The sequence below is a fragment of the Bombyx mori genome, chromosome 1, assembly GCF_030269925.1.
Source record: "Bombyx mori chromosome 1, ASM3026992v2".
Classification (NCBI taxonomy): Eukaryota; Metazoa; Arthropoda; class Insecta; order Lepidoptera; family Bombycidae; genus Bombyx; species Bombyx mori.
In genome coordinates, this window is record NC_085107.1 from 7485116 (window position 1) to 7511234 (window position 26119).

Consider the following 26119-nt stretch of genomic DNA (forward strand, 5'->3'; position numbering starts at 1 on the left):
AAGTATGTATATTTTATACGAAAGTAACCGATTCTAAATTCAAATGTGATTTTGCTGTTTTTTTTATTTATTTATTGTGGCAGTATTTACGTATCTACATTTTTCTGTTTTACAGAATTACGTAGTTTGATATTTCTAATGGTAGGCGTCAAGTTCAAGTTCAAATTTTAATTTGCGTAATTACTGGTGGTAGGACCTCTTCTGAGTCAGCACGAGTAGGTAGCACCAACCTGCCTAGTTCTACCGTGAAGCAGTAATGCGTTTCGGTTTGAAGGGTGGGGCAGCCGTTGTAACTATACTTGAGACCTTAGAACTTATATTTCAAGATGGGTGGCGCATTAACGTTGTAGATGTCTATGGGCTGCAGTAACCACTTAACATCAGGTGGGCTGTGAGCTCGTCCATCGATCTAAGCAAATCCACAAAAAATCAAAACCTAAATGTGAACACGGAATCGCTGTACACCACTATCCTACCTATTTCTATTGACATTAAAATACGCTCAGCTTCGAAAGCTAGGCCAGTCAAGCTTTTAGTGCAATTGGGGCTTCGACATCGTCCATTTCTCAAAATGAGTGGCGGCATTCACTTTGTGATGTCTGTGAGGTTCTGTAACCGCTTGATATCGGATACGCTGTGAAGTGGTCTACCGAATATAAAAAGAAAATAAAAATGGTGACAGTAAGTTATCTTCGTGGAGGACGCGAGCAACGCCTGGCGTATAGCCAAGCTGCAGCCTGCTACTATATTCGAAGACGTTATTTCGATGAAACAAGGACGAATATCATCAATATACTTATTAAAACAATAGGTTCCGATATTTGTGCATTGAAAAAAAGTATTAAAAATGAAAAGGCAATGACTAAAATAGAATATCTGTAACAGTGATTTTAGAATTTATTTCGCGAATGTCTATAAAACGGATTTCATGTAGTTTTTACATATAGACCGAAACTAATTTTGAGTAGAATAATATTGAGTTACGATGGACAGTTTTTTTTTTTGGTCAGGAGGAAATCGCCGGACTACCGCCCTCCACTGAACCGAACCTTGCATGAGACAGCCTTCATCCTAGCAATTGTTGCCCCCCTCAGAGTACGTGGGGCAGCGTGCTTCCACCGAGGTGGAAGCACGGAGGTATTCTCCGCCCGACTCGCGGGCGGTACCCTCCTGGGGTACTATCTTTTCGCAATTGGCCATTGTCATGTAGGTGTTCCTTTTTTATTAAACAGGGGTTTGGTCCCCTGTGATCTATGATACCCTCGGGACTGGAAACCCTCCAGCCATACAACCCATCGCCGGGTGTCGAGCTTGAGATTGGGGCATTTTTGAAGAGGTTTGCATCCTCGCGGCTCCGACCAGTAAAGGTATAAGTAGTTACAAAAATTCAAAAATTCTCATCAGTTCGAGTCAAACACAATACGATGCAACGAATCGTATATTTAAACTTCAGTCATAAAGCGATAAAGATACCCTTAAAATGGAAATAAGGAAGTAAAACGAAATACTCATTTGAACAAATTCAATTTGTTTTTGTTGCACTTCTTGATAACTTCCATCTGAACGCCGTAGTGATTGTTCGTGCTGTATTAGATTGTAATGTAATATTTTCATTCGCATATCGGTTACGATATCTTGAAGCTATATCTGTGTAGATTATCTTAGTTAAAATTGAATAATATGCAATTTCGAAAATCGCACATCTCTGAAAATGTAAAATATTCAGGAAATGAAAAAAACTGATTATCTTCTAAAGCAGTGTAAAATTTAAAATATTAACTTTTGAGATATATTTTAGTGTTAATTAGCAATTGAAAATTACTGGAATTATTATAAAATGGGTGTAGGTAAGCCTCAAAACTACATGTATATGAAAAAACGTATTTGACAAAATATGCGACATGTGCCCTTTTCGAAATTGCATATTCAATTAAGTCTTGCAGGTAATGAAATAATATTGATTACCAAATTTTCGGTTTCTCACGACTTGATGAGAAAATTCCAAGTTTCATTTGTAAACGTTAGTAAAACGATAAATAGTTGGATCTGAAGTTTAACTTTTCTAGTGTAGAAATAAATCAAACGTCAGTTTGTCTATGTATCTTAATTTAGTGTCAGTTCTGCGGTGGATTTGCCTTAAAACATAAATAGACAAATTTCAAATCACTACGGCTTCTACGTAAAGAGCAACGGACGTTTCAATTTAATTTTGTTTACCCTTAATATCTTGCCATTTAATATTTTCCTTCTTCAGACTTTAATATCGTACATTTCCGTTTTTTATTTTTTATAATAAGTCTTGAAGAAACTTGATAAAGGTGCACCAGGAAATTTTTCTAAAGAAATGCAGCGAGAAATTTCTCGACAAGAAGATGGATGAACGAAGCTATGCAAAATACAGACGGTTATTGGATAATAAAACCTTGCTTCTTATAAGTATACCGCTAGATTACCTTTTGATAGTTTATCAAATTAATCCAAAAATAATATTTTTTAAAAGCCTCTTTTGGACCGAATTTCCATAAGGGACGATGCGAAGGGGTACCCTAACCGGGAAAAAACGTCCGTAACGTAAGATTTTTATTATTTATGTATAGTCTTAGTATGATGGCTATACAGTGTCTAATGTATAGTCTACGTGATGATGGTTATTATTATTATTCATACAAATAGCTGTTTCTTTGTATATATTATTATATATTTTTTATAAATCATTGTGAATAAAATAAAGTTGATAACTTGGTAAAGTAGTTTTTGTTTTTATTTTTATCAATAAAAAAATCATAATAAAAAATGTATACCCGAATAATTATTTTCTTTATACCTCGAATAGAACTTAAAATTAATATTTTTATAATAAGAAACTTCGTTCCTATCCGGTGTCCCGCGACACCACACATCTTTTTTTTTTTGGTGGTTGGTCTCAGTACAATCTCCCCATCACTAAATCTCTCAATCTTAAATGCAAATACTATCCTAAATCGATTTCAAAAGTAAGACCTTTGCAACTGCAACTTTTAATTTACAATTAGATTAAAAACTGGAGATATGAGATTGAAGTATCAATTATATATTATTTCCCTCGCCCTTTTAATTCGAGCTCATGGCCGCTTCAGCCTTATAAAGACTTGCGTTATTACGAAAGTTTATAAATATTACTTGTCAGATTTTATCATGCGAATACATTATTTTTTTCGTGGAAGTAAGTACTTGGTCGTCGTCGGTGCTTAACGGATAAGATGCCCGGTGCATTCGTATTGAGTGATGCGACGGTGCTAGTGTTCAAATCCCGCAGGCGAATGACTTCCCACACGAATGACTTCCACGATCAAGGAATAACATCGTGCAATAAAAGTAAAACCCACAAAAATTATAATTTGCGTAATAACTGTTAGTAAGACAATTTATAAGCCCGCACGGTCAGATGCTTCCACTCCGCCTATTTTTGCCGCGAATCCGTGATGCGTTCCGGTTCGAAGTTTAGGATAGCCGTTATACTGTGGCTTTAGAGCACAAGTTTCCAAGTCGAAGGCGGCATCTACGTTGTTGATTTCTTTAGGCTCAATTCCACACTGGTTGACCCGTGAGCCTCCACGTAATAAATAAAAAAAATAGTATAAATATATACATAACATATAGATCTATATATATGTACATAAATATAATAAATAGACTAATAGAAATCATTTTCACATTTTCTGTCCTCTATTATTAATCGATTTCCTTTTTTTTTATTTATTAGTTATTCTCGAGTTTTATCTGATACTTTGTATGGGATTTACTTTTTTTTTATTATAACACGCACGGGACAGGTCTTTTTGGATATCAAAGTCGAGAGAGGACTAGGCTGTAATACATTTTGAGAGCAAAATATGTCACCCGAATTACGGTACACGGCCCTACACAATTTTACTTCAGCGTTGATCATCCAATGAGCAGCGGATACTTGTGCGTACGAGTATGTTTATCATTGTTTCGATGTCAATAAGAATACATAGGCATGTTATTTTAAAACCAACCAAAGCGTTAGAACAGAAAGAAAGATAATGAATACACTTGAAACATAGTAATTACGCCTTTTTGTTTTTTTTTATTGCTTAGTTGGGTGGACGAGCTCACAACCTACCTGGTGTTAAGTGGTTACTGGAGCCTATAGACATCTACAACTTAAATGCACCAACCACCTAGAGATATAAGTTCTAAGATCTCAGTATAGTTACAATGGCTGCCCCGCCCTTCAAACCGGAACGCATTACAGCTTCACGGCAGAAATAGGCAGGGCGGTGGTATATTCCCGCGCAGACTCACAAGAGGTCCTACCACCAGTAGGACTATTTGAATATGCGTTAATGTCTCAAACTTTGATAAAAAAACAAGTTTAGAGGTGTTGATTAAGACAAATTGAATGAGTCGAAACTCAATGAGTTCACTAATAGCCGTTTATGAGTTCCGTTACTCGTCTTCCACTTTGTTCAGACCGGATAGATTATTCTACAGCTTCAGCGCAGTGTCAATATAATTATTCTTAAGTGTCATTATGAAACAACACTTAAAATTTAAGTTAATATAAATCGTTAATTCACAACTATCCACAATATAGGCACTACTATTCAGCCCACTGAGTTTCTCACCAGATCTTATCAGTGGCTTGCCATTTCGATCCGAAAACGATTCCGGTTCGGAAAAAAAACACTACTATTTAACCCGGTAAAAAATAATTAACCTGTTATACAATAGTGTGTATAAAATAGAAAACCTGCTTAAAATGTGAATTCTTTCACAAACATAATATTTTAAAACTCCATTTCATTCTTCACAAACTTCAGGGCCACGTGGCTTGGTGTAATAGGTAAACTTTCAACGACTTTTCAATACCTATGATAACGATAAACTAGATGACATGCTGTGAGATTTCATATTTCGTTTGTTAGGACAGTGAAATATATTGATAGCCCTTGGATGAGCCCGTGCTCGCCGCGTGTTCTGTTGAAACTGGAAAGACCTTCGGCCTTTTTTTATTTATTGCTTAAATGGGTGGACGATTTCACAGCCCACCTGGTGTTAAGTGGTTACTGGAGCCCATAGACATCCACAACGTAAATGCGCCACTCACCCTGAGATATAAGTTCTAAGGTCTCAGTATAGTTACAATGGCTGCCCCCACCCTTCAAACCGAAACGCATTACTGCTTCACGGCAGAAATACTCAGGGCGCTGGTACCTACCGGTGCGGACTCACAAAAGGTCCTACCACCAGTAAAGCAAAGGCTTCAAGTACTCCTTCATTCTAAACAAATACATAGCATGCATGTATATATCTGCTTTCTGGTTCGAGAGGTAGGACTTTCTCTTCAATATACTAGAGTTGAGACATTCAGCTTATGTATCATGTTAGAGGAATTCGTATTTCGGTACCAGGAAGGCATCGTTGTCCAAAAGATGAGACGCCCAGTCTATTCGTGTCGAGCGTTACGATTATGCCGGTATTCAAACCTTACAAACACTTATAGATGCATCAAATATTCTGATGAAATTCGTACCCAACAAATGCTCATGAGTTCAACGACGTCTAATCGCTGATGGTAGAGCGTCATAAGCGCCCGTGTGGTATGACCACTGACCTTTTCTGCAGCGAAGCAGCCGTTATACTACATAATTCATACTTAGAGCCTGTGTCTCAAGTGACAACAGATGTACTATACTGATTTATTGAGAATATGTACGCAATTGACATCTATATCATATTTGAAAGTGGCACGTTCCAGTGACCCGTCAATACCAGCCTTTTTATAAATAAATAACAAGAGAAAGAGTAGTAATAAAAACATATATTAAGAGACTTTCCGTTATGACTATGGGTTGGGTACTCAAACCTTTCGGTTTTAAAACTGAAGTGTTACAATGGTTTCTAATCATAATACAAGGAAAATTATTTGATGCTAAATTTACCCTGTTTGTCACGAAATCATAGAGGTATCACGTCATCACTGAAGCCCATGGTCATCACAGCACGACTGAATGAGCCTCCGAAAGTAAAACAACAGTAACTATTAGGGTTGAGGATATATTTTATGCATTCACTGCGCTATTGTATTGTTAAAATATATTATGGTTTTTTATTTATTTTTTTATTGTTTAGATGGGTGGACGAGCTCACGGCCCACCTGGTGTTGAGTGGTTACCGGAGCCCATAGACATATATAACGTAAATGCCGCCACCCACCTTGAGATATAAGTTCTAAGATCTCAGTATAGTTACAATGGCTGCTCTACCCTTCAAACCGAAACGCATTACTGCTTCACCGCAGAAACAGGTAGGGTGATGGTACCCACCCGCGTGGACTCACCAGAGGTCCTACCACCAGTAATACTTACTTACGAGCGAGCACCAATAAAGAAGCATCATTAAATTAGCATACCAAATGATCTTCGGGTTCGAAGTCGTTTAACATTGATAAAATATTTACCATTAAGCGAAAAGTTATTTTGCATAAGAGTGACGACGGAGCGCAGCGGAGAGGCCGTCCTTGACTCGAATGAATATTCTCGGGTACAGTAGAAATAATCAACCACAATGAATTCCGTAAATTACCTGCACTCTTGAATGAAGCCACATTGCGGTGAAAATAGAACTAGATAAAGAAGTATGTCATACAAAAGACTTCGTTGCTTATATGTATATTATATGATTGTGCCTGCTTCGGGTAAGGCAACGTTTTTGTCATTGTTTAAGTTTTAATTTCGAATACAAAACAAAATTTTGTGTTATTGTAACTGATCTCGGTAATTTTTTTTACTGTTGACTATTTTATGAGAAACATAATTAGACAATTGTTGTAATGTAATTGTATAATGCATGTACGTAGAATCGCACTTCTTGAGACCTGTCGATTTTATTACTTGAAAAAAGAAGAATGCGAGTAGTACAAGATATCTTGTTTTAAATTCAAATTTGAGGTTTTTTTGTTTTTTTTTTTATTGCTAAGTTGGATGGACGAGCTCACAGCCCACCTCGTGTTAAGTGGTTACTGGAGCCCATAGACATCTACAACGTAGATGGGCCCACCCACCCTGAGATATAAGTTCTAAGGTCTAAAGTATAGTATTCCAGCTAGTAAACATAAAAATATTATTTCGTAAGCAATACGAATTCGTCAGGCATCAAATGCATCCGAGGATTTTTAATTTAAAAAGTTTAATTCGAACTAGGGCCGCTAAGGTTTGTAAGTGATAAGCGATAGCGAGAAGTTCTGAGTTTCAGTGCAGTAGAAAGCGTTTGTCGCTCAATAAGGCTCACGGTGAGGATCTGAGCGTGGCCGCGACGAGCGGAAGGAGACGGCCGGGCCTCGGTCGATAGGCAGCTAGGCGCCTGCGCGGGCCCTTGCCGCCGGAGAGGCTGCGAGAACACGCCAGTCCGCCGGCAGCCTGACACGCGGCTGCCCGCAGCCAGCGTCCAATAGGACGCACGCGGACGCGCAAAACATGCATAACACGAGCCGTACTCGCGGTGTGCATATTGCTGTGGTTCTCGGTCTAGCAATCGCCTGGTTGCCACATGCAGATCATGCGGCGTGAGTATTATTTTTCCCACCACTATTTCAATTGATCACCTTGCATGACAGTAGCCAGATCCGCGCGTGCCTCTCACGCATATCTGAAGCCTACAGCGTGCGTGTAAATCTCTCAAAGCCGCACCATCACACAGTTCGATGCGCGTCTGATTTGTTTATAGCACAACCTCGGTACATATATTGTTAATAAATTCAAACAGAACGCAAATGACGCTCAAAACTTTTTGTTAATATCGAATAAACTGCTATTTGCCTCAAAAAATTTATCACAATCAGCTTATAACAAAAATATGAATGAACTGAAAGAAAAAGAAAAAAAAAAACATTTTTTTATACGAAATAATACATATAATATTGTATTCAGCTGCAAAATATACGAGACAGTATTTATCTTATAGTCCGAGCACACAAATTTTTAAAGCAAATTCTGTGAACTAACTGTCGTTGATATTATGGCACAAATCAAGGGAATAATATCGACGAAATTGAGAACGCCATAAGCTCTCCAGGGAGCAACTTTTCGTTTTAGCGCTGATTTATCTTCGTGACATCCCTGCAAAATGGTGCTAGACTTATCTTTCAGTATTTCGTTACATTTATTAACAGGAAGATAGAAAGAGAGAGAGGTATATCTGTGATAAAAAAAATCTCGATGTATATAATGGAAGCAGCTGACGACGAAAACCGACCAAATAATCGACGAAAAGACCTTTAACGTTTGGAGAAAGCGCTGATACCTTTGAATTACCCCGGCTAACCACAAAATCATGTTTTTTTTAAACTGAACATCCATTATTGCTATTATAAATGCTTCTAGAGAGCATTCAATACTTGTGATCTCTAGGAATTAGGTAAACAACAATTATTTTTTGAATAGTATTATTCTTTTTGAGATTTGCACCGCGACGTAATTATGATGCGGCAATCCCGCGGCTTAACTTGTAAAAGTTTTCTTTTGGTAGACGAATTCCAAAACTCGGTTCAGCCGTAATGTCTGAAATAAACGGGTCTAGTTGCGAATTTGTCTCGCTAATTACGTCTTTAAACTTTTCATTTCGACAATGGTGACTGGTTTTCATCTTTCTTTATGTAGCCTAGATTCATGACGTCAATAACTTTAACGTTTAGAGAGATTAACGAGGATTTGAACTTTTCGTAAACCGTTTACTGCGTACTGAATTAAATATGTTTTCATCCATCAGAAAATTGCACAAAGGATGTGACGTATAACCTTAAAAATTATATATCAATCTGTGACGGAGATAAAATAGATTACTAAAATACCTTTAATTATTAAACAACATTTCTCAAGTTGCACTATAAAATATAGTAACTGACATAATCAAATCGATGATCGATAGTAGTACAAATTTTAAAATCGGGTCAACGAAGAATTTCCTTAAAAAGTGTATGTATCTCCTTATATGCATGGGTGCATAAAATAGGTTATCATGATTAATGTCTACTTCGATGAACTGTTTCAACCAGGAATGTCGATAATAGACAAATTGTCATCAGATCTAAGACATAAGACTGTCTAATGACAAGGTTTTTATTCACAAAACTGTATTGGTATAACCATTTAAATGGCTATGGTCCTACCGATCATTTTGCCTGCTTTTGAGTATACCACTCCCCCTGGTGCTGCGTTTATAGTGAGTTCTGACCTTTTATTTTAGAAATGTTATCAACTTATAGATTTTTCTTGTACTTTTGCGCAGTAATCGGTTGCATGGAAGTCATAGGGCATGTTCCTGGTATGTATAGCAAATAAATTTTATTAAATATCCACGCATAAGATATCTGTCTAGAGTAACCGTATTTTTAGCATTTTAGTTTTTATCAAGCAGATGGGTGGATAGACCATATTATTATGGTCCACCATATGGTTGTAAAATAGATTGGCGTCCGATTTATTCTACACCTCTAGTGACGGCCATTATAAGAACATTCCAGTGGTTTTGATATAAGCATCAACGCTTTTTTGAATGACATTCTATGAGACGAGCTCTGAAGTAAATCTACAATTCTAAAGTGCTTTCTATGGTAAATACTCTATACTCAGATTAGAAACAGTTCCATCATCATAAATATCATCATAAATGTACAATCATTTTGATTGACGTCGATACCTATCGGCTGCAATGGAGCAGCGCCGTCCGAATGCCGCTGTCAGCGATCGTTTGAAATACGAGAGCAAAATGTAATTGCATTGGAGATTTTGGTTGCATTGCCTTCTGTGTTCCTCAAAACGAATTAAATAATTTATAATAGCCTCACAGAAGCAATAGTGGATACCTGTATGCTCATACGTCCCTGGTAATTTAGGAACATTTTATTCTCAGATGCGATTTTGTGTTTTTTCTTTCATGTAGGCGGACGAGTAAATTGTCCACTTGATGGTGAGTGACTACCGTCGCTCAGGGATTCAAAAGTGGGCTGCAGCAACTATATATCTGGAAGCGCACGGGGGGTAAACGCAGTTTTTCTAGGAAACTTTGTTTTGGTGGCGGGTAGTGCGATAGTAAAAACGAGATGATCGGATAATCTCAACTAATTCATCGTAGCACTCCTTATGGAACATATGGTACCAAAAACAGAGGGAATCGAAGTCCGTCCCTACGCATTTTCGAATGCCCTCTATTTGGTATTTGCGCAGAGTTAGCTATCATTCAAGCAAGGCTTGAAAACAGCTTCGGAATTTAACTGTATTATGATGACCACCTGAGATCAAGTGAGTTGTCAGTTGGTCTGTTTTCGATGGCTATCAAAGTTTTTAGTTTCAGCGTAGTCATATCTAACTTCATAGATAAACACAACCTAAAATAAATAACTGCCTTATGATCGAAAAATGGGTACATCAAACATCGAACCCATCATTATTGGATTGAAGAACTACAAAAAAAAGAATAAAAATCTAATACACTTTGCATGCCATTAGCCGAGAGTTGTTATAATAAAGTTTTGAATCAAAATCAACACGATCGGTTGCAGCACTATGCTATCTTTTTATCTACTACTATCTTTTTCGGCACATTGGAAATGTAAGGGTACAATAAAAAGTCAATATTACATATAAAAAAATGTGAAAATTATCGTCAAGGTTCGAACGATTGCCAACTGGTATATTCACTGTATAAATCAGTAACAGGTCATTATAGATTACGATACGATGCCAAAATCGCCTACCTAATCGCTAGAAACTTAATACAATGGTTAGGGCGAAATACGCTTCGGCGAGACCACTGATCATTTGGCTACATATCAACTCAGCTGCTGATGGAGGAGATTAACCTTACCCAGAAGAATGCCGAAGATCGGGAAGTTGCAGAGGAGGAGAGATTTGCAAAGAAGCTTAAGTTGGAAAGCGGACCCTGACAATAGACCGGGAAAACGCTAGCCTTTCTAGCGCTTGGAGGTTACCCTCAAGCGTGGGAATGTCATTGATATAGAGAGCGTAGAGGAATGGTGCCAGGACGCTCCCCTGCGGAACTCCGGCCGTGACTGGGCGTACCGACGACATGGCGCCCTCGATCGCGACAAGGAAGGATCTTTCCTCCAGGTACGACCCCACCAGTCGCAGGTAGGCGTGCTGGAGGTCCGTGTTCTGCACAAGCTTGTAGATCAGTCTCACATGCCAGACACGGTCGAAGGCCTTCTCGATATCGAGAAAGACTGCGGCCGTGTACTGGCGCGCGTTGAACCTATCTGCCAAGTGATGCATAACGCGGATCAATTGCAGCGTTGTCGAGTGACCGCTACGAAACCCGAATTGCTCGGGTCTGAGAAGGATGTGCGGCGACACCCTTCTCAACAGCAGCCGTTCGAACAACTTTCCCACGTGCGACAGCAACGTGATCGGACGGTAACTGGAGGGATATCTCCTGTCCTTGCCAGACTTGCAATAACCTTGGCCAAATTCCAAATTCCGGGAAGTGTCCTGTGGACAGAATGGAATTGAACAGCCGTCTCATATATGACACGACCGTTTCAGGGAAGTGGAAGAAGGCGAGGGAGGGAATACCGTCCTCGCCCGGTGCCTTGCGCCTCTTCATCCGCTTGATGATGAGACGCAATTCGCTGGGAGTGATGAAATCACCATTTCCCAACGGTGGCACCGGGGAGGAGAGTAGACTTGCTACGCTCTCTTCCACCGGCCTCAGAGGCCGCATTCCACCTCTAGCATTTCGGCCAGGATACCGGCGCGGACCTGAGCCGAGAAGCATCGGTTGCCCCTCTCGTCCATTACTGGACAAGTGGGGGCAGGCCGATTCGAGAGCTGACGACAAAGCCGGTGGAGGGATACTGAGGAGGGGTCCTTGCGGGCCTCCTCGATCCTCTCCTGCCAGGCATAGCCCCGGAAGGTGCTAATTTTTGTCGCCAGCTCCGCTTCCAGCTCATTAAGCTCGCGCTTTATCCTGGGGCAACGAGTCGTCGCCCAGAGCCTCCTCAAGCCCCTCTTCCGGCGAATGATCGCCTTCAGATGAGCCGGGAGTCTACCTCTGGGCCCGCCGCTGGGCACAAGAGTCGTCGCCTGGTCGATCGCTCCCCTGATGTAGTCGACAAGGCAGACTGCCGCATCGTCGACCCCATCAGGGGTGTTGGGGTCCTGAATTACGGGAAGGTCGACTAGTCGTCTCTTAAAGAGCTCCCAGTCGACCTGCGGTCGTAGGGGCGAGGTCGTAACCCGGGTGAGCCCCATTCCCAGTGTGACCAGGATAGGGAGACGGGGGGTACCCAGGTCGTACAGTGCCTCGATTGTTACGGGGCACCGTAGCCCCTTAATCAGCAGTGACGATTGGTTAAGGGATGAGGTTCAATGTGGGTGTTGGTACTAACGCTGTGATGTGCATAGGCTCCAATAATAATTTAGCAAATGAACCATGAGCTCGAGGACCGATGTCAGCAGCAATAAAAGACAATTAAAAATGCCGTTAACCAATGTCAGCTGCTGGTGGAATGCACTTAAAAAATATAATAAATTATCTAACTCCTGAAATACTCTGATTGTGTAGATGACTCAGTTAAAAAATACTGCCAGGTCTCAAGACACTGTTAGTTCTGTTCGTGTGTAGACACAGATAAATGTCAAAAAAAAATTTTTTTATTTGACGAAAGTTGCACAGTATTGAAATTTACACGTATAACACCTTAGTGTTGTGATGATTAAAACCGTAAAGTATTTTAAATAAACCCGAGATTAAATTTGAATGTCAGAGTGAAAGTTGAATTTATTCAAATACCCAAAAAATCATCCAAAATCAAAGCTACCAATTACATAGCAACTCGAAGCTGTACACTTCTCACCATTTTCATCACAAATGTAAAAGGAACACCGGAGTGGTCCTTTCGCTACGTTCAAATTAAATGCTACCGTCGTTTTATTACAATATTTCAAACGTGAAACTTGAAAATCTCGTACAGAGGAACACGTCAGACATTTCAGATTATTCCATACCCGTCGAACATTTACGTGTGAACCTTTGCAGAGTATTTTCACGCGCTCAGTTTTTGTTGAATCTTTTCCTGTTTGATTGGTCAATCCAGGTCAGTTTGGGCGATCGTTCCCGTCAAAAACCAACAGAGTACCGGCCCTTTTCTACTTTGTATAGCGGATTGTTGGTTAAGCTGCTCTGTGTCTTTTTTACAAGAAAAACTGTGGAAGTATGAATATGAAAATGCCGCAGTTTAGATGGCGTTATTTAAAAACACTTCTGTTTGATGTTTAATGATAATATAATATGTACCTACTAAACCACAATAATTAGAATTACAAAATTATCTAATAAAACCAAAAAAAAAAAAAAACCAAACAAATACTTTATTGCTAAGTATTAGGGATCGCAGAATTATTATTTCATATCGAATATTAAACTGTAAAATTACCTTGTGCATGTATTATATTACATCCTGTTGTTTATGAATATTTCGTCTTAGATACAAACTCTCTAAGGAAGTTAGTGCTTATCGAGCTAAGTTTCATCGTGGATTCAAGAAGTTGAATATTTAATTTGTATATTGTGTGCCCCTTATGATTTTATGTAGGTATATTCTCTTTTTGGATGCATTCGTCACCCTATTGTAATAGGGTGATGCGACTATGATTGGGATTTTATCCTAAATTTTAAATTTTTTATCGTTTACCAATGAAATTCTCAAGAATATTTTTCAAGATAAAGGAACATCAAAGAACGTGTTGGTACTGTTAAAGTTTGGTAGTCCAAATCTACTCTTTTCTCTTTTTCCCGTACCTCTGTTGTTACGCTATCTGTCAAGTCATTCTCTTTGTGTTCTTTGTTACACCGTGGCAGGTTTGTTGGTTGGTTTCTATTAGTGGAGGGTGTCACAGCACGACTGTATAAAAACATAAAACCACGAGAATTTATAAACTTGTGTTGATAATGGAGTTGGATGATATTTTGCGTACTGATAGATAGGAACCATGCGTGGACACGAGTTTAAGATTGGATGTTGATTCAGTCCTTAACAAAATGTGGGACAACAACAAAGTTCCATGGTGTTTCTGAGCTCCAGAACCACCTACTACGAGGGATCGTGAATAGTTTTTATCATTAATATAGGCTATATTTACTTTGGATCATACTTATGTTCTCATTTTAATTTTACACGGTTTTTTTCTGACCAACTAGTAGAATACAGTCCTCTATAACTTCCGTTAATAAATCTATAACAAAGAAGATTTATTATACTGAAACTTAGCGCAAGCTTCTCACGAAACTGGACTGGCACAGACAATTTTAATTATATCTCATTGATCCTTTCAATAATTCAATAATTAGAAATAAATAGGAGATAAAAAAGTAATAATAATAAATTATGCTAAATTACGTGCTAGATAGTTCTAACTTCGAGAAAGAGGTCATTCGTCGAATTCAAGTTGGTTATGCATGTCTGAGAATCTGCACATCATCTTCTCATTCCAAATACCGCATTGTCTCAAGATGAAAGTCTTTAATCAGTGTGTGTTGCCAGTGATAACATACGGCAGTGAGACGTGGTCACTCACAATAGTCTTATAAGAAGGCTTAAAGTCACCCAGCAATGGCGAGGACTATAGTCGGAGCTTCCCTGCAAGATCTAATCACGAATGGGGAGATTCTGAATGATGGTCCGAAAGTTTGTGGTCTGGAGCTGAAAAGTTCTCGAGAATCTACTGCGCACCAGAAGACGGAGCACTGGGTCTCCCATGAAGTGAACCGACGACCTGGTGAAGATCGCTGGAAACCGCAGCACAGGATTGGACGTTATGGCGAACCTTCATAAAACAAAAATACCCCAAATTGACTAAAGCAGATAACTGCGTTACGGTAATGACTCGGTATACTTTTTTAAATTTGTTTCGAAGAAAAACAATAAAGTAACAAAATGATAAGCGTGGGCATTAATTTTTAATGGTAAATTAAGTAAATGGCCTTAAGGTAAGCAATTATCTTCCTTTAATACGATCGCTATTTAGGAGAAAACTTTGTTTTAATCTCGAAGCTCCTTTTTGATTGCCAGTTATGAAAAATAATCAATGTAACAAAAAAGTATTTGTTCATTTTGTTATTACTTATTTAGATCTGGAAAAAAATTTTGTAATTAAAAAGGAAAAGATAAAAGATTTTTTTTATAAATTTTCTTGTAAGTATGAAAAAAAAATTGTAGTTAAAATATTTCTTTAATAGTCCTGTTTGTGTTACAAATTGTGTTGAATAATTAAAAAATATATATATATCAAAATTATCAAGTTGTTTGCTTGAAAAATGCTTTATTACGAGAAAAATATTTGTTGTTGAAATTGCATATTAGTCGTATTACGGAATTGGACCACTATGGAACCTCAAGATTATACCTAAAATAAAAAATCTGGTTCTAGAATGTTCTTTATTCCTGAGACTACAACCTTATAATACATACAAATAAAAATGTGCGTTGTTTTGTCTTGATCTAATTATATTTTAAAAAAAGGATGCAGATAATATTTCTTCAATTCACTGGATATAAATAAGCTGTTTTGGCTTATAAAGCATTCGGTTTCATTAAATTAAAAGATAAAAAAAAAATTTGAAGTTGTTGTGGCCTAACGGATAAGTTGAGTGATGCAACGGTGTTCGAATCTTAGGCGGGTACCAATTTTTCTAATGAAATACGTACTCAAGAAATGTTCACGATCGATTTCCACGGTGAAGGAATAACATCCTGTAATAAAAATGAAACCCGCAAAATTATGGTTTTCATAATTACTGGTGGTAGGACCTCTTGTGAGTCCACGCAGGTGGGTACCACCACCCTGCCTATTTCTGCTGTGACGCAGCAATGTGCTTCGGTTTGAAAGGTGGGGCAGCCGTTGTTACTATACTTGAGTGAGACCTTAGAACTTATATCTCAAGGTGGGTGGCGCATTAACGTTGTGGATGTCTATGGGCTCCAGTAACCACTTAACACCAGGTGGGCTGTGAGCTTGTCCACCCATCCAAGCAAAAAAATAATAAAAAAACGGTAGCCACATTCGACAACAATGAACGAATTGTAATGATTTCCGCGAAACACTCAAATGTCAATGTAAACACCCTGTGTGTTATTTACGTTAATATTTATGGTAAGGTCCTGAACGAGTCAGCTGGTTTGTCGAATTGATACATTTTGTGCTCGAACATGCCGTATAATTGGATGCCAATTTACGTATTTTGATGATGATAAATTTCTCATCGATTTTCATCATCGGTCATGTAACGTTAATGGCCTTTTCGTTTTATTGATATTCTTCGCGAAATTACCCTTAATGGAATTATTATTCTTCCAATTTCGACAGCTTTGTAAAAAATAATAATAATATTGTATCAATATTTAATACCATTAAATAGTTTAAATTGGAAATATTGCTTTTCCAATCGAACTTTATAATGTGACTAGCTGTACCCGTCCACTTCGCTAGGCATTTAAAATTAACATTATTATTTCTCACCACCACAAAGATTCTCATCATTAACGCCCCCGCAACTGGTGTAGAGAGTCCAACATTGATATAAATATTAGCTTATCCATTAAGTACATGTATTATCTACATGGATACCAAGTTTCAAGTCAATCGGACGCATGGTTCACTAGTTATAACGGAACATCCGTAAAAACCACTGTAGATTTATATAATAGTATAGATGAAAAAAAAAACATTTTTCTGTGAATTTCCCACTATTGCAAGTTCTGAACATTTTACGTTAAAGTTGTAATTAAATGATCTCAAATTTAGCTTTGTTCCCTATACTCGAAGCTCATATGCCCCGGAGGCTTTTAAACTACGGTTTTAAATACCAGAGTTGAAAAGGCTTAACTGACTGTGACGTAAAAGCAACATTCCCTCTCGAGTTTCCAATTGTACGGAGGTAAAGCTCCCTGCATATGAGCGATCGCTCGTATTACACACGTCATAGCGGATTCTCAGAGATATTCTCGGTGAGTGGGCTCAAATAGCTGAAGGGAATGTCGTGTATATTGAGATTGTCGCTTATCGCTTATGGTTCACTTGAAGCTTAGTATGTCACAGTGAGTCTCATGATTGGCTACGATTAATCTTGAATTAATATTATTTACAAATACAATTTAATACGTTTATCTTATTTAACAAATATGCGCATGAATAGTTTCTGTTACCTAGCTTAGGATCTATACTACTGCTTAAGTTAAGTAATATAATTCTTAACTCATTTTTGGAAACTCTTAGGTAAATATGACTCAAAGAATGTTCGCAATTACCGCAAATTGGCATCAAAGCCGCAAAAGGCTTATTAAAAAATCTCTTTATCCTTAGAATAATACTCATTTTTATATTTATATAATATGAATATAAAAAAGTATATTTTAGTTTGAAATTAATCTTGTTAAAAGAACCACTCATTGTATCTTTGTTAAGAGTACCCTACAGTCTTATTTCAAAAGTGAAAGCAAAGCAACTTAGCTACCCTTAAATTTTAAATGTGTAGATAACTAGATTTTGGTTTTTGTAATAACCTAATTACTTACCTACTACCAAACTAAATTAGGTATTAGAAAATTATGAATATTTCTGTCAGTTTTTAAGTCAGTGCTATCAGAATTAATTGCGAGCAATGAAATGAAAACAATTTTCAGCTTTTGAAATTGACACGCAAAAATAAACTCGTAAAAATATTTACACGAAAATATATATTCAAATGAGTTTTAAAACTGTACATACTAGATTGTTATTTGCATTATCATCTTCTTCCTAGTCGGTATGGCTCTTGATAGAGTGATCGTGGTCATCATTTTAAGCGTCGGTGGCAAGCTTCACAACACGCCGCCACACCTTTTTTTTTTTATTGCTCAGATGGGTGGACGAGCTCACAGCCCACCTGGTGTTAAGTGGTTGCTGGAGCCCATGGACATCTACAACGTAAATGCGCCACCCACCTTGAGATATAAGTTCTAAGATCTCAGTACAGTTACAACGGCTGCTCCACCCTTCAAACCGAAACGCATTACTGCGTCACGGCAGAAATAGGCAGGGCGGTGGTACCTACCCGCGCGGACTCACAAGAGATCCTAGCACCAGTAAGTACACCTCTCTGACGGCCGCATAAACCTATCTATTCTCAAAATTAATAAGTGGTATACTATCTTTGTGTTCTTCTACAACACAACTCTCAACATAAAGTATTCTTGCCTACTTATCTCTCGTCTTCACGTGCAAGTTTAACATCAAAATATAAGCCCAATCTAATTATAACCTACTAAATACTACAACACTATAATGCAATAATATAATACAAAGTAATATACTACAACATCTAAATTTGGTAGTTCAAGCTATTTGAACTAGCAAATTAAATACCACAACGCTAGCACAGTTGTCATTGTTACTAAGATTTCCAATTTCAGTCCAGTTTTTTTTCGTTGAATAATACGCGAAATAAATGTTCAAAGTTAAAAATCAGCACCAAATATCGCATTCTATTTTCCTAGAAGAAACAGTAGGTAATTAATATTGAAAATTTTTGAAAGAATAATATTTTAATAAATCAAGTACATTTAAATAGGTAGTAAATAGCCTCGCATTTGTTTTGAAATATTTTATTTGATGTACATTCTGACTACGTAAGTTCCGGTCGTGGCATTTTCTCTTCCGCGTAGAGCCTGCAATAGACTTTATGTCGTCTATCCACCATTTTTTTTCCACCATGGCAGGATTTGGGGGAGGCCTATGCGAAAGCAAAACAATCTTAGCCGATGTCAAATGCAAAGAAAAAGAAAAAAAAACACGTGTGGCATTCGGAGACTGCCGCGGTAAAGCTATTGCATAGCATTTTTTATCAACTTATGCAATTATAAATCGACAATAATAATTTAATATTAAAACAACAATAAAATAAGACCACGCTATATTTATAAACATTAACAAAAGCAAAACATTATCTGTCCCCTTCACACTCATAAGCTAGACCGCGCGAGAGAGAGATAGGCAGATTTTTCATGATGCGCATGCAGTGTGACGTCACGCCACGCGCTTAATCACAAACACTACACAAGCGCAACGTGTAAATGTGTTGAGCACGAGCTACATAGTAGGCGTAGTGGGGGTGTCAGGTTATTTTCGTTACGGGATTAGGCGGATTCAGTAGCCGCGCTCAAAGCCCGCGATAAAATCTATGTAATAGCTTAAAAAATGTTTAGTATGTACCTAAATATGAATTAAGGTTGTTAATAAAGGCTTTTTTATCTTTATCTGACTACGTAATGTATTCCAAATGTTGGAGATTGTGAAATATTTAAAAGAAAGCCTGGTTTCCGATAAAATGTCAGTCATGTTCACATTTAAACGTCGAAGAAGAAACACAAACACGAAGCGACTGAAAATATTGTTTCTATAACTGCAAATGTAGAAAAGTTCAGCGTGTTGAAGTTTGCCCGCAAAAAGTTTGAATGTACATTCGCCGATACATGTCAGGTTCTTTGGTTGGAGGGTAAAATATTACAACAGGTTTTGTTCTTGTGGTTCAATTAGAAGCGGATGTGGCCAAATAGGAAATTCGTCCGGTGTGTTTGTTGAAGAAGGTGCGCACTATTTTGGTTTTAATTTTTAGAAACGCTCACAGATTTTTTAAATTACCGCGTCCTTGATAGATGTTTGTAAACGATTTCCACAATGAAGGAGTAACATTAACGCTTTCTTTTATAATTATGTGAGTTTGTCCATTGAAAATAATTAAAAAAAAGTTGTTTTTTTTTTTCGATTTAGACCGACTTTAACTTTTGCATTGCAACAAAATTAAATGTTCAGTTTTCAACGACAATCGGCACGGCGAATCGTTTTATTAAAACAAAAAGATTTAGACTTACTTCACCTCGTGCGCCAGCCACCGTTATTGTTGATACTCAATCATGAAGCTCTCCGTATGAAGCTTTAACAAATTTTTTTATTGCTCTTGTAGGTAGACGAGCGTACGGCCCTGATGGTGAGTGGTTACCGTCGCCCATGGACTTCAGCAATGTCAGGGGCAGAGCCAAGCCGCTGCCTACCGAATTTAACGCAGACATTTCAATATTCTTAATCAGTAGAACAGCTGTGACTAGTACTGTCTGCGTACTACAAGAGTGACTTTTGATAATGCCTTAAAAAGTACTAGTTTAATCATTTTTTATATTTACAAACAAAATAATATTAATAAGAAAATCGGTTTACATTTTTTCATTGTTTACAAAAGAATCCCTCTTAGATTTGCTGTATCGAATTAACAAACAAAGGGTCGACATCCATACCCAGATCATATTTTTCTCAACGTGCATTCGAAAAGGAAACCATTTCAGCTATAAAATTTATATGATATGCACTATTTGAATTTTACGTTTCCTTTACACGGGAGAACTAAATCTTCGCAAACAATGAAACTTCGTATTTTCTGACAAAGTTTGCAATGGCTTTTGAGTTATGAATATGAGAATCGTCAGCGCTTCGTATGCATCGGGGAATCTCAAGAAGTTAAATTGAGGAAACTTTAAAGTATTGCTTGCTCCCTTCAAGAATACCAGTTTTAGATTTCTATTCAAATTTAATGTAATTCTTCTGTAATTCAAACCATAAATGTTTATAAAACCTTGATAATATTTTACTTATCATCGCTAATACATATCTTCATCGTCGTACGAAAGAGGATGACGTTATGAGTCATTTAAAATTAATTAAACTAATGAATGTTCCGTGTGGGACTTAGAATATGCATATGAAGTATAAGTAAGTAAGAATAAGTATATTCAGACCACAGATAGCCAATATGGTGGTATATATAATGGTGGTAGGACCTCTTGTGAGTCCGCGCGGGTGGGTACCACCACCCTGTCTATTTCTGCCGCGAAGCAGTAATGCGTTTCGGTTTGAAGGGTGGGGCAGCCGTTGTAACTATACTTGAGATCTTAGAACTTATATCTCAAGGTGGGTGGTGCATTTACGATGTGGATGTCTATGGGCTACAGTAACCACCTTACACCAGGTGGGCTGTGAGCTCGTCCAACCATCTAAGCAATAAAAAAAAAAAGGTTAATTGTTAATCTTTTATCAATATTAACATGTTTTTGGACACTTTTAGTGTTTATCTACCACCATATAAAAATTAGTAAGGAATTTGTATTGTGCCTTAGAATGTTGACGTTATTAAACAAAATAATGTGTTCCATATCTAATATTAAATTAAAACTTATTTATTTCAACAGCTTTTAATTTTCATTTGGCTTTGTTAATTGTCGGTTTTATTGTGTGACAGTAAAACAAAATGAGCAATCATTTAAGGCCTATGTTCAGAAGTGGGCAGATAAAGGCTGATGATGATAATGCTGCAGTTCTCACACTTTCACAATTGATTCCATTACATTCGTATCTACATCATATTATTATTATCACGCATGTGGCACTAATTTAAAAAGCATTAAGAATAAGAAAACATAACCAACTCGAGCTTCATTTACTTGTGTTATTGTGTTTTCATTGCAACAGTTTCAGAACTTTCAGAGGACAATTGTTCCTGGAACTTATAAATCATTTCATTGCTGCAGCTACTTTTGTAAACGTTAATCGTCGACAAACTTCCCCTTAGTGTTGTATTCGAGTTAAATCGATTTTGGTTTTGGTTCGTTAAGCGTCGATATTTATGACTCAAACGAAAACTCCGAATCGTAATCCGAGTTGGTCACGCGAAGCATTAGCGAATCTTTGTGGATACTACGTATCGGGACTGGCTAATTAATCGATGCTTGAGATTAATGTGCTGGAAATTAAATTTTAATAGTCTCTAATGTCGAAACAAGGGCAGAAGAGTAAATGGTCCACGGGATATTAAGTTAAGTAGTTACTTTGGCTCAGCCTTCTCCTTCCGCTGATAATCCTCAATGCCGAGGATCGTGGCCTCGTGAGGCTTTTTTGGGAAAATACACGTGTGCGGTCACATAGTGCGGTCCCACGTCCTTTCACAGCGGTGCTTTTGGAAGAGATTTAATTCTTCGAGGCCGCTGAAGCCTTATTAGAGTCCGGCTAATTAACCGCCGCCAGACATTCGATGTTGTCTGATTTACGGTGGAAAAGTCGTACTCAGCCCTCCTCTTTTCTCATCTAGGCTTAGGATGTGGCTCATGGATGTCAGCAAAATTAAAGGCACAACCAAGCCGTAGCCTACAAATCTGTTACGCGATCAAGTTTATGTGAACAAGTTACAATAATTCCACTTTACGTAAATTACATTGAAAAGAAATAAAATAATTGCTTTGTGAATATCTTTCAAGATTAACACAGATAGGGGCTAAGCGGAAAAACAAAACTCAGTTCCATAAAAAAATGAAGTATTGGTTTGATTAAACATTTAACTACAAGTATATACAACAAAACAAAAATAAATACTTTTATTAAAATGTGACCCAAACCAAACAATATTAAATCGATACCGCGTGATAATTATAAATAGTTATGCTAATTGAACAGACGCCTGTTAATTTGGTCTCGATTGGTTTAGATCACTGCTAATTGAAACAAATTACCGAAATATTGTCTGACCACATTATATAATGAGATAGGCAGTAGTAACCTCGTTTCCATTTCTGCAATAAAAATATAATTCATTTCTAAACTTATTAAAATAGACGGTCTCAGTTGGAATTCGAAAAATAATACTTAAGTATCGTTATGAATATAGAACCAAACATAAAATAGTACATTAAATATATATCATTTTATTTAAACTATCTATTGAAGGAGCAATAGCTTCCTGGCTGCTATATTTTCTGCATGTATATAACGTAACGAAAAGAGCTTATTCGTTGAAAGTAAGTTCTTATTATTTTTACGTGATTTTGTGTTAAACAGTAAAAACAAAGAAATTACTATTACGGTTTTGTACGAAATCTTTAAGCTAAAAATATTCTATATTAACAGGATTAATCTGAAAACCGAAATCGTCATTTTTTTTGTCAAATCTTCTGCTAGGAAAATTCAGATGAAGATAATGAAATTACCTGTAAAATCAACTCGAATCACTGGTAAGATTTTTCATTTCTTCTACTGTACACTGTAATTAATTAAGTGTCTGAAAATATTGCCTTGTCCGTCTTGTTTGTAACTTTCTTGATATGTTCGTTTTGAGGTGACGGAATAATTTCACCTATCCTTAGTATCTATACGTCGGAATACGTATTCTGCATCCAGAATCTGCTGTACTTATAAATCTCTAAAAATTTAAAATGAAAAGCAGATAACTAATAATTCTTTTTTTTTATCCCGATCGTTAATTTGAGAAGAGTAGGTAATTAACAATTTGCGTATTTTCCTTTATTTCTAGCACATATTGTATCACCTCACGGAAACTGTCACTAGTTTTAAATACTGTATAATATTATTTTATTCATAATATATTATTATTTTTCTTCTATTAATAAATAAATAAATAAATAAATATTTACTAACAATCACGCCACGTTAACTGGTCCCGTGATAAGTTCGTAAAGAACTTGTGTTACAGGTACCAGATAACGGATATAAATATAAGATTTTTATTATACACATACATATATTTAATATACATCCATAACCCTGGAAAAGACATTTATATTTATCATACAAATATCTTCCCTTAGCGGGATTCGAACCCGCGACCCCCTTGTGTAGTGACCGTGTCACTTACCACTACACCAGACGGCCGTTAATAGACTCTCCAACTGATAGCGACAGTAGAATAATTTAAAAGATTACATTTAATAAATAAATTCAAACTCGATTATCTGGTGTATGCAAAGTTCGACTGAAAAGCAGCACCTCCAATAGAGAATCTTAATGAAATGTGCAACATTCGTACAACGTGTATTCCGTTTTCATAATGAAATGCAAAGCTGAGGAGATTTGATAATACTATTACTGCACCTAGTTTTACTGTTCATACGAATGATTTGAATATTAAGTTACCAGCACGACGCGCTGTGGAGTATAACGTAATTACAATGTACGCTTTGTGTTGACTAGGCACCGCTTCTGTTGAAACAGGAGGACTCGAGGAGTATGACATATTTATTTACAACATAGGGCATCGTCAGTTGTCCTTTACTGGCAAATATGTACATATTTATGTCTAATAAATTATAAATTAATTACTAATTATTGTTTTTACGCTACCATGCGTAGGAGGTGTGCATCTCTGGTAAGCAGAGTGAGGGCCAGCTCCAACAGTATCCTGAGCATGATCGCAAGCAGGCTGGACTGTGTATACATGGGTCGCTGTGGTGCCATCTCCCGTGGGATGTTACGACAGTAATTCATTGTGATGTAAATATAACTACTAACATAGGTCTAAATCTTATTAACAATTTATATGAGTCATGGTTACTTGCAATAAAAACATTATTATTATTATTATTATTAATATATTTTAAGAAGCCCTCAAAACTAAAAATGAAAACTGTAGCTTCGAATGAAAACAAAACTATGTGAAAAAACTAATACGAAATATTATTTTTGTATTCGAATTTTCTCTGCCAAATCTAATAAGATTATTTAAAAAAAAAGGATGTTATTAATATGAGCTCTTCTATTGATTTCCTAATCAAACTATTATACAAATCGTTTTTTTCTGAAAGCACAAAAGAAAAACAAAAGATTTAAAAAAAATTAGGAACACAGAAACAGGAAAATCTTCTTCTTGTCCAAAGCGTACAAGTAATATGAAATAAAATTCATTATTCTTCACATTTATTACTATAATACAAATTTGATGATACCACATTAAATCAAGTTTTGTGAACGGAAAACCCGTATACAAAGCTTCATGTAAATTGATAGCGGCGTCGCTGCGATGCAATATGGATAGCATCTGGGACGGGTCCGCCTAATCATGAATTTAGAGCGGCGAAAGCTCCCGGGACCAATGGACGGAACGTACTAAAGATAAGTTTAAGCTCCGCCAGCGTTTATGCGGTATGATGCATTTCCTTGATCGGTAGCTACATTTTCCAGTTTAATCTCAGAAATGTCAAGGCGCCTTAGGCTAGGCTAATCTTAGCTTTACATCGAGCAACTTTGAATGAAATGTTCTGAAATAGAGAACAACTATTTTTGGAGCTTGTCCGGTATTTTCATCGGGGCCTGGCGACACTGTAATCTTTTCATTTAAAAGTTTTTCCTGTAACTTTCAGTTGATATCTTGACTTGACGTTATCGATAAACTTCTTGGGATATTTTAATTTCATAACGTGAAAGTTTCACGGAAGCTTACATGTCGGTTACGAATTTTTTAAATCAATTTCTCAATTGTTTTATTTATTTCTACATTATGTACAGTTATTGTTGTCTAAGTTACGTGCTTGCTTCTATGATAGGTAAGTTGATTATTTGTTATATAATAACATGATGTACCTAATGTATGATGTGCGATTTTAATTTAATTTAAAACTATACTTAAAATTTCAATTTAAGTAATAGACAATAGAGCTATAACAACAGGTTTAATAAAAGTATGTTTATCGTCGGAATTTCACAAATATTCTTAAGAAAGTGAGCCATCGATTCGAGAAGCAGATCAAAGTCACAAGTGTGCCTTTCGAGAGCCTAAAGCACTTTGGTAAGGGCGCATTGAGAGCCACTTCCTTTTGTCTCGTCGTGATTAACCCTTGATATTCTTAAGGCCAATTTTTACACAAAACTTATTCACATCAAAGAGTGCCATTGAAATTAAACGAGCTACAGGCTTACTGGTATGGTATAACTGCCTAAATGAGAATTTTAGAATCACGATTATTGAGCCACACATTATAATATTAAAAATAATATTAAATGAGTTTTGTATAAAAACGCTGCTTCGTTCGTGAATAATAATAAAAAATAATTACGTCAAATTTGAATTCGTATCAAAGCATGTTTTAAACACGAAGCCCTGCAGTAAGATGAAGACAAAATAATTATGTTGGTATGTGGGAGTTGAACTTTACTAAAACACTTGCCGCTTACAGCCGGCGCCCTATCCCGGACCGGGCCTAGTCGGGTTGAGGTCAGGTCGGGCCAGTTGA

The 26119-nt window shown here is 37.0% G+C and overlaps 1 protein-coding gene and 1 long non-coding RNA gene across 2 annotated transcripts in view; one reads left to right on the forward strand and one right to left on the reverse strand.

Annotated features, from left to right (window-relative positions):
- Positions 1 to 1423: 1423 nt before the first annotated feature.
- LOC110385845 (uncharacterized) lies at positions 1424 to 2676 on the reverse strand. The gene is made up of 2 exons (XR_002431095.3): positions 1966 to 2676; positions 1424 to 1705 (listed from the first exon to the last, which is right to left on the reverse strand). It is a non-coding gene; the product is annotated as an uncharacterized LOC110385845 (long non-coding RNA).
- A 4805-nt stretch (positions 2677 to 7481) lies between these two features.
- RDL2 (ionotropic GABA-aminobutyric acid receptor RDL2) overlaps positions 7482 to 26119 on the forward strand; it is a 34095-nt gene continuing 15457 nt past the window's right edge. Inside the window, 1 exon segment of the mRNA NM_001195700.1 lies at positions 7482 to 7570. Coding sequence (NP_001182629.1) covers positions 7482 to 7570 — 89 coding nt within the window.